This window comes from Ipomoea triloba, chromosome 1 (genome assembly GCF_003576645.1).
Source record: "Ipomoea triloba cultivar NCNSP0323 chromosome 1, ASM357664v1".
NCBI classification, from domain to species: domain Eukaryota; kingdom Viridiplantae; phylum Streptophyta; class Magnoliopsida; order Solanales; family Convolvulaceae; genus Ipomoea; species Ipomoea triloba.
Window position 1 is genome coordinate 33,333,996 of NC_044916.1, and position 10,173 is coordinate 33,344,168.

The window sequence follows — 10,173 nt, forward strand, 5'->3', positions numbered from 1 at the left end:
GGGGGGGGGGGGGGGTGTGGAATTGGAGAGATGGTGATGGAAGGATGGTGGCATTGCAGAGGGGATGGGGAAGGAAGAAGGGTTGTGGTTTTTTTTGCCCTAACATTGTTATAACAGAGTGGTTTTGTCCAATTGCTGAATATTCCAGGGATTGGAATCTAATATTTTAAAGTAAATGGGTTTTGAAAACATTTTTTAATGTTTAAGGGGTGACCAAACATTTAAGCCTAATATATACTCCATATTTATAAGTAATGACAATTTCTATATTCCAATGGTTCTCATGAGATTGTCAGATGCCACCCACTTGTAGCCCAGCTCTTAGAAGAAAATAAAAAGTAACTCTTAATCTTTCTGAACTAGTAGTCATCCTTGCTGTCTAATGAGTAGCTTGTTTCCACCTCATAAAAGTTTTGATTTGACAATCTTGCTGTCTTCCATTCCTTTTCCTTTTGGACCATTATTTTCAGTGCATTTGATATTATTTCTCTTCAACTCATAGCAGAAATGGCAGAGCTTGTGGTTGCAAGAAATGTCAAGATTCTTTCTGCATGAAAACATATGTTGCCCAAAAAAGGATAGATCTTTTTCAGCACTCCTTTTTCTATTTGAATAATACTAAAATGTTGATTTTACTCTCCAGCTCTCCTACTCTTGACACAACTGTACAGTCAAATTATCCTTTGAATGAGGGAGTTATGGGCTTATTTCTTAAACACGTGAAGTGCTTTTGAATCTAAATGATAGATATTGAATATGCCTTTTGTTGTTAGCTCAACTGAACAAAAACAAGAACATGGATTATTAATTGGTAGTGGTCCGAAACCTATGAAGATGTGAAGAGGATACTGTTGAGTGTTTGATAGTCACAAATGAATTACCATATTCTTGTTACTATGTTTTACTATGGCCTCATACTTAATTTCTGGAGGGCTGACTTTGGTTGTTTGAAACTAATCTGTTCAAGTTATAGTAAATTTGTAATATGATTAAATAATACTTGAATGAAGTATAACCAAATTGTTTTCTGTTCTGCAGGGAAACTTGTGCAACCTGGTGGTATGTTTTATATGTGCTAATGCTATTACTTCTATAATCAACTTCATGCACTTAAGTTACTAATATTTTTATGGATCAGGAGGTCTGCAGGATGTTCTCCATATGCATGATGTTCTTGCTAGAGTTGCACTTGCTAGGTTGTGCCACACAATATCTAGAGCTCGGGCATTAGATGGTATGCATATCTGAAAAATAATTACATGAATTTTATGCTTTTAGTTTTTGGAAAATTGATATCTGTGCCATATAAGTGTGAATTTTATTAAAATCTCAAATCCTGTGTGTGCAGAAAGACCAGACATTAAGTCTCAGTTTAATTCACTGCTATATCAATTACTCCTTGATCCCAGTGAAAAAGTTTGTTTTGAAGCCATCCTGTGTGTACTTGGAAAATTTGATAATGCTGAGAGGTATTATTCATTAATTTTATTTTATTTTTTCCTATTAATGTCATTCTAAATTATGAACTATAATTGGGTTCCTGCAGATTTTTGTTTTTGTTTTTGTTTTTGTTTTATTTTTGTTTTGTTTTGTTTTGTTTGTTTGTTTTTTTTTGGGGTTTTATAAGTTTGAATTTCTAATTTGTTTTTGACTGATTAGGACTGAGGAACGAGCTGCTGGATGGTATCGACTAACCAGAGAAATTCTTAAACTCCCTGAAGCACCTTCGGTGAAGGAATCCAAAACTGAATCAAAAGATACAGTTCCCAAGTCTTCCAAAGATAAATCACAAAAGACAAGGCGCCCTCAACCTTTGATCAAACTTGTAATGAGGAGGTGCTGAAGATCCATCCCTTCCTCTTTTGCCTTCAATATTTTACAAAGCTGTTGTCCCTCATTTTTGTTAATGTCAGGTGTTTGACTTCCTTTTTTTTAGGTTAGAAAGTTCTTTTCGCAGTTTCTCTCGACCTGTTCTTCATGCGGCATCAAGAGTTGTTCAGGAGATGGGAAAAAGTCGTGCTGCAGCTTTTGCCTTGGGCTTACAAGATCTTGATGAAGGAGCTTATGTTAATACCTTTGCTGAAAATGACTCATATGATCCTGATCTTAATGAAACCTCTCAGTCTGAAGGTAGTGTTTGCTGTCCCTTTTTCAGCTAGCAGCTAGTATGCTGTTTATTGCCCTTTATGAGGTACACTATTGTTGACATTAGGTCATGGCTGGGTCTTTTGTTATTTGTAATAATGTATGCACTTATGATATATATGTTCTATTGTTTTGGTTGATTGGGTGAAGTGGAGTATGACCAGGGTGTTGTGTGATTGTAAAATTACCATTAAAGAGAACTTCTGTTATTGGTTGTGAGTGTTGATATTTATTTAGATGTTTTGTACATTCTACAATATTAGGATGAGTAATATGTTATAGTAGGAGTGAGAGATGAATGGCAGAGGTAAATGAAGACTAACTGATTCTGACTAGATTGGAATTATGTTTTAATGTATACTTTTTGCATACAGTTTTATGGTCCCAGTACAGTGTTTGCTGAGGAGCATAAACATAGCTTGCCTCATTTAATATGTTTTATCTATACTAAAAGGAATATATATATATATATATATATATTAGAGATCATATGAGAACCAACCTCCCCATGAGTCCATGAGAACCAATCTCATCCATTAAAAAGTTAGATCTGTGGATGAGATTAATTGAGGGATTAAAAACGCGCGTGTGCATATTAGGCATTATTATGTGTGCATATTAAGCATGTCCCTATGTTGCACACAACACATGCTTAATATGCACACATGCTTAATATGCACACATCATAATTCCTAATATGCACATGCGCGTTTTTAATCCCCCCAATTAATCTCATCCATAGATCTATTTTTTTAATGGATGAGATTGGTTCTCATAGGAACCTCACCCTATATATATATATATATATATATATATATAAAATATTGGTAACCCAACGTTATTCCAAACAAGAAGCATGAGCTCAGTTGTTTTATCTGATGGATGTCCTTGTCTGAAGGCTAGTATTTTTGATTTTTTGTACTTAATAATGAAAACATTTGGTTTTGTTTGAGGTAAATAAATTTATGCATAGAATGCCCATTTAAACTTCAGTAGATGCTCATAACATCTGACCTCTAATAATCCCTCATCAGTAAACCACTTACACATTTTGTCTAATGATTGAATTCTTTTTGTTAGGCATACGCAGAGTTTCTTCAATTTCAAATGGAGCTAGTGGGAAAGATACAATTGCTAGTTTGTTGGCGTCTTTAATGGAGGTGGTACGGACAACTGTTGCATGTGAATGTGTCTTTGTTCGTGCTATGGTTATAAAAGCTTTGATATGGATGCAAAGCCCACATGAGTCATTTGATGAATTGGAATCCATCATTGCATCAGAGCTCTCTGACCCAACTTGGCCAGCAACTTTACTAAACGACATATTACTTACACTCCATGCTCGTTTCAAGGTATGCTATTGGCAAATAGTGAGATTTCTTAGTTTTTGGATAGTTAGTTTTCTTCAAATTTTATTCAAACTAATTGGTCTCTGCAAGTTATTCATGTTATTCTATGCTATTCTAGTTTTTATGTACTTTGATTTCATCTGGACTTCTGAATTTGATACTTTTTCAGTTTTTCTTTTGGTCTTTTGTTTTTCAATTAATTGGTGATACTTATAGTTTTGCCTTCTGTCTAGAAATGATGCTTTTCTGGTGTCTCTTAGTTAATTAGAGTTAAGTCTTTGTGCTTATAGAAATCATTACTGACTGTAGTCTGGAAATGTCTCACATGGTTAGGAGCTTAGACATTTTCATTGCCAGTAAGTAAAACATTGATACTGATGATGTCAGCAAAGTATAGTTGAAGGTGGTACCGTTGTTTTGCTTGCACTATTCAATTGGATATGATTATTTTCATCTATCTATGCTGGAACTTGCAGCGCTGCGAAACCTTGGAGAAACAGTTACATACTTACATTTCAGAACATGACTAGATAGAAATGCTATGAATTGTCCTATATTGTTTGTATGTTTTGATAAGCTATCATACCGCCTGTCATATGAAAGTTTAAATTTCCTTTTGTTTCCTCATTTATTGTTTAATTTTGATAAATTTTAGCTGGAGTTCCTTCATATCTGTTATGTTATTTTTGTTGCTTGCATGTTCCTAGTAGATTCCCTCCCACGAATGCTTGATTTGTGCATGACATTGTTTTCTAGTATGCATTTTTGTCTTCAACAGTTGCCATTTTTTGTTGTTGTTGCATGCAGTTGTATACAGTATACATATAACAACAGCATGTAGCATTTGTTATTTTTTAAACTGAGTTTAAACACATGGTTCTGGCTGATTGCTGCAATTTTTTGTGCATTTCAGACAAAATTGTATTTTTTTTGAAAACCTAAAATTAGGGGTGTTTATTCGGTTAATAACCGAACTGAATTTGCAAAACCAGATTGAAATTCCAATTTCTAAATTAACCTAACCAAATTTTTTTCGGTTAACCGAAATATTTTAGTCCAATTTAAAAACCCTAAAATTTATTCAAAATTTTTAAATTCATAGTTTCACACCACAAAATATTCATTACCTCAATACATAAATGATAAAATTTGAAAAACTAGTCTAATAGTATGATTAATGAATTATAAAAAATTAAAACTTATATATACACATGTAATTCGGTTTACTGACACTTTTGAACCAAATTAACCGTTATCAGAATTCTTAAAAATCCTTAACCATTAACCGAACCGAAATATTTCGTTTAAAAAATCGTTAAACTAAAATTTGTCCGTTTCGGTTAGCCAATTTTTCACCAAATTGTGCACACCCCTAAAATAGAGTTGAAGGGAATTGACATGTTTTTATATACACCGAAAGAACCCAAGCTTATGTGTTGGCATATGTTTGTTTGACCAAACTGATCATTGAACAAGCATGAATTTGTCTCTCTCACTCACATTTAAGTTATATTTATGTTGCTTCAAATACTTTTCAAATTCTTCTAATGCTTTCCCAGTTTCCCTACATTTTTTAAATAATATGAATCTTTAAATATGTTTCTTGGTACTGGTACTGAATTTGCTGTCTCTACTTCTGAATATGTAATTGTTTGAATGTGTCTCAATCTTTTTAATTTTTATGCTTATATATATTCTGCCTAAACTTGTTTTTCTGTACTCATATCATCTGTGTCCATAGTGCCTTGCACTCATGCTCTCTTTGGTATTAATTTGCCAGGCAACTCCTGATATGGCAGTTACCCTTTTAGAAATAGCAAGAATTTTTGCAACCAAAGTTCCTGGCAAGATTGATGCAGATGTGCTACAACTACTATGGAAAGTGAGATTTTCACTGTTATAACAAATGACATTTACTTTTTCTTGCATGCTGAATAGAACAGGCATTGCCTGTGCTTTCTTTTCGTCATAAATGATTCATCTTATTTCTGAATTGTTAATGTTTGATTATATTGAGTCATGTTAGTGATGTATGCCATTAACTTAGCAAATTGGACATGAATTTTAAGGAGATTGGTTGACGCAGTTTATTGCTTCTTCAAAAACAGTCCTATAATCAATTTTATATGTAGTGTTTGGCCCAACTTCTACTTTTTGGAGTAGATAAGCTCCAAACTAGTTGGGCAATCAAGCACTCATTTTCCTTTCAAAATTAAGGCAAATAAGTATTGCTACCTATCTTTTTATTTTATTGCAAGAAGATTAATTAAGGGTTTTGTAATTATATAAACTAATTGCATTTTTGTGTCCATCCACATTAGACTTAAAAATTGTAATGTATCCCGATGGATTAAAGGATCAAACAGTTTGTCAAACTGAAACTATTTTTTATACAGTTCCCTGAATTTAATTTCTGCTAGTTATTGTTGATCTATGCCCTTCTGATCCAATAAATATATGCATGCATGTGATCTCTAGACTTGTCTAGTTGGAGCTGGCCCAGATGGAAAACACACAGCACTGGAAGCAGTTACAATTGTTCTTGATTTGCCACCTCCCCAACCAGACTTGATGTCAGGACTTACCTCAGTTGATAGGGTATCTGTGTCCGATCCAAAATCAGCTTTGGCATTGCAAAGATTGGTCCAAGCAGCAGTATGTATTACTTTTGCTGTTATGAACAATTGAATGAAGTGATCAGTTAAACTGTTAATGAAAGGTGATCAATTTTCCTTATTAGTAAGAATATATGGGCTGTAACATCCTTGCAGGTGTGGTTCCTAGGAGAAAATGCAAATTATGCTGCTTCTGAATATGCTTGGGAATCAGCAACCCCTCCTGGTACAGCATTAATGATGTTAGATGCAGATAAAATGGTTGCTGCTGCTAGTTCTCGTAATCCAACCCTCTCTGGTGCTTTAACTCGACTCCAGCGGTGTGCTTTTAATGGAAGCTGGGAGGTATATGTTTTTGCTTTAATTAATAGCTTTGCTCTTGCCTGTGTAATGGAATTTTGGTAATTTTGAAAATTAACTTATTTACTCCATAAACTCTTAAAAACAGAGAATTATCTTCATAACACCCCCCCATGATGAACTACTTATTTGGAGACAATAATACTGTTTTTCATTTTTTTTTTTTGGATTACCAGACTAACAGGGTTGTTGACATGCACATTTTGACATATATGTTGGTTGATATTCTTTTGATTGAAAAAAGACCAGAAATAACTTTCTTATATGCATTTTGACATGTAGTTTCTCAATACCACCATTTTGACTGACAAGTTTTGTTTGAACAAAGAAAGCAAGCCCAAAATATTTTTCATTTTGTCTGCCATACACAACTCATGAAAATATTGAGGCATGATGTGCTTATGTTAGATTCATAAGTTATCATATCAATAGAATAAAGTCCATCTCAACAAGTCTTACCGGAAAATAGAATATATCAATTACTGCGGTTCTTCTTTTATATTGGAAAAAGACTCAAAACAAACATTAGACTTATCTGGGGGACTCATTAATTATAAACATGAAAAAGGACTTAAGGGTAGATCCTTCGACCTTACTTTAAAAGGCATTGAACGTATGCTTAAAACTCTAAGTATGGAATCTACTTTCTGTGATTAATTCGTCAAGTCATAAATAAATCCAAGGTTATTTTTAAAATCTTTCTTGTATAAATTTATTTTTTCTCCTTGGGAGAGCTATGCTTGACACTAGAAAAAGTTGAGGGTTTTTTTTTTTTTTTTTAATTAATTTAAATTTAAATTTTATATAATCTCTTTTCTCTGTCTCCCTCTCTAAATGGTGAGGGATCTGACAATGTTGGAATCTCAATTACTTTTACTGAGGACCTAGCATAGCAAAATGCAATGTGACTGCATTTCTATATTGTATAATTCCAAGGATAACCGCTTTACTAATGTAGTAATGTGTGCCATTTCTCACGTCTCTTTACGGTCTTTGTGGCTTTACATTGTTTTTTACTTTTATCTTCAGGTCCGGATAATTGCCGTTCAAGCTCTCACCACAATTGCAATTAGATCTGGCGAGCCTTATAGGTTACAGATCTATGAACTTTTACATACTCTAGCACAAGGTGGTGTGCAATCTCAGTTCTCAGATATGCATATTAGCAATGGAGAAGACCAGGGTGCAAGTGGTACAGGTCTTGGATCTTTAATAAGTCCAATGTTGAAAGTCCTTGATGAAATGTATAGTGCACAGGATGATTTAATAAAGTAAGGATGAGATACTTTTCTGCCTAACTTAATCAAGAGGAATATTACTATCAAAGCATTGCTGTTGTTTGTTCATGAAGCTTTTGTGCTTGAACATTTAGGGAGATGCGGAATCATGACAATGCCCAAAAGGAATGGACTGATGATGAGTTAAAAAAACTATATGAAACACACGAGAAGCTGTTGGATCTTGTTTCTCTGTTCTGTTATGTTCCTCGAGCAAAATATCTTCCATTGGGTCCTACAAGGTAAATTGCCTTTTTACTTATATTTGTTGGTGAGTAACAGATTTTCTTAAATGTTAGTTGAAAAGGTGTAAGATCTAGAAGCTAGTTTCCTTAGCAAAAGAGAGCACTTAATTGAGAGAATTGTTTCTTATACCTGAAAACTTGTAGTCCTCTTTATATATGCAACAGATTTTCTATAATGTTAGCTGAGAGGCTATAACATCAAGGAAGCACTTAATTGTGAGAATTTGTTGCTTATAATTCAGAAAATTAGTTTCTTGTTAAAAGAAAGCACTTAATTGAGAGAATTTGTTTCTTATAGTACCTAGAAACTTGTGGTCCACTTTTATATATGCAACTCTCTGAGATTTTCTGCCCAATTCTGTGTGCTGACCCCACTAATGTAAGGTTCTACTTTATTGTCCAGAGACTACACAGTTTTAGTACCATGAATGTGTGCATTTGTGAACATGGATAGAAATTTTTGGAGTTCAAATTCACACAATCATATTCTTGTGTCTATTATAACATTTGAGTGTCATTTTCCATATTTGGTTATTCAATGGTTAAGGTGCTTTATTACCTTTTGTGTCAATTAGAATTGTTCTCATTTCAATGTACATACTAAACAGTGCAAAGCTCATTGATATCTATCGAACTCGGCATAATATAAGTGCCTCAACTGGCCTCACTGATCCAGCAGTTGCGACGGGTATATCTGATCTTATTTATGAGACCTCCAAAGCAAAATCTGCTGAGCCAGATACACTAGATGATGATCTTGTTAATGCTTGGGCCACAAGCCTGGGTGATGATGGCTTATTGGGGAACAATGCACCTGCAATGAATAGGGTACACTACATCAAATTAACATCCGATTTTATTTACTTATATATATTTAACAGAGTTGCTACTTATTAATATATTTTGAATGCTTCTGCAAACTGTAACATTAGGAACTACTTTCATTACTTTTATTATGATTTATTTTATTCCTAATTTTCTACTAAGTATTTATTTAGTTTTTGGGGTTCAAGTGCAAAATAAAAGAAATAAATTTGATAGTTCGGAGTCCTGGCAACTTTTATCACCAATTGCAACATTGCTTTTCCGGTTCACAATACCTTCTCTGAAAAACTCGTATCTGTGACTAGCTGGTGATGATTTTATTGTCATGCAACACTGTGGCTGCATTTCTGCATCTGTAGTTTTGCCACCATCATCCGGTTCATGCAAAAGACTATTTTGAGAAATACCTGGACCTGCCTCGTGTCTAATTCTCATATTTAGTTTTGTGGCAACAAATAATGATAAACATATGGAGGGAAGTTTTGAATGATATGGTCCTTGAGTGCCTTGTATATAATGAACTTAATCATCTTCAGAATCTTAAAAAATGATGTGTCATACTGTCATTTTTGGTAGTTAGAACTTAGAACAGTATGATGCAATGGAATCCTCTAGAATAGAGGCTTTATATGACTTTTGTTAGCCTAATTACATGAAAAGATCCTCCTCTTCTGCCAAACTGAGACTTTCTTTTAATTTCCTTTCCATGATGTTCTTTTATGTATTTGGTTATGATAAAATATGTGAATAACACCTTCCTATATGTGTTTCATGTAAATTCTTTTAACCTTCCAACCCCATAGGTTAATGAATTTCTTGCTGGTGCTGGTACTGATGCCCCTGATGTTGATGAGGAAAATGTTGTTTCTAGACCTTCAATGAGTTATGATGATATGTGGGCTAAGACTCTCTTGGAGACTTCAGAAATGGAGGTTGGTATTCTGTAACCTATTCTATCATCCATGCTCATTACAAACATTTTGTAGGACTGTAGTAGTAAGGTCCTCTAATATAATTTTGACTTGATGCAGGAAGATGATGCGAGATCATCTGGATCTTCATCACCAGATTCAATAGGATCAGTTGAGACATCCATATCATCACACTTTGGTGGACTGAATTATCCCTCATTGTTCAGTTCCAAGCCAACTACCTATGGGTCTTCTCAAACAAAGGTCTGTTTAGTATTCAACGAAACATATTGTTCTTAGGTTTATCTAAAATGGTCTTGGTTCTTAGATTTAGTACAAATAGTTGAGAACTCTCTATGGACTGAGTAGGTATAGTTATTGCTTATAATTTTAATGTTGCATAGTTTTTTATGTTAGTATTTACCCCCCCCCCCCCCCCCCCCCCC

The 10,173-nt window shown here is 34.0% G+C and overlaps 1 protein-coding gene across 1 annotated transcript in view; it reads left to right on the top strand.

The window, feature by feature from the left end:
- Positions 1-10,173, top strand: part of LOC116018592 — a 20,425-nt gene that overhangs the window by 7,728 nt on the left and 2,524 nt on the right. The window contains exons 10-23 of the mRNA XM_031258633.1: positions 1,039-1,059; positions 1,139-1,234; positions 1,349-1,469; positions 1,660-1,836; positions 1,937-2,130; positions 3,226-3,497; positions 5,275-5,376; positions 5,973-6,149; positions 6,266-6,454; positions 7,499-7,740; positions 7,842-7,988; positions 8,600-8,819; positions 9,620-9,748; positions 9,848-9,991. Of these exons, the coding sequence (XP_031114493.1) occupies positions 1,039-1,059; positions 1,139-1,234; positions 1,349-1,469; positions 1,660-1,836; positions 1,937-2,130; positions 3,226-3,497; positions 5,275-5,376; positions 5,973-6,149; positions 6,266-6,454; positions 7,499-7,740; positions 7,842-7,988; positions 8,600-8,819; positions 9,620-9,748; positions 9,848-9,991 (2,231 nt within the window). The remainder of the gene's footprint in view (positions 1-1,038; positions 1,060-1,138; positions 1,235-1,348; positions 1,470-1,659; positions 1,837-1,936; positions 2,131-3,225; positions 3,498-5,274; positions 5,377-5,972; positions 6,150-6,265; positions 6,455-7,498; positions 7,741-7,841; positions 7,989-8,599; positions 8,820-9,619; positions 9,749-9,847; positions 9,992-10,173) is intronic.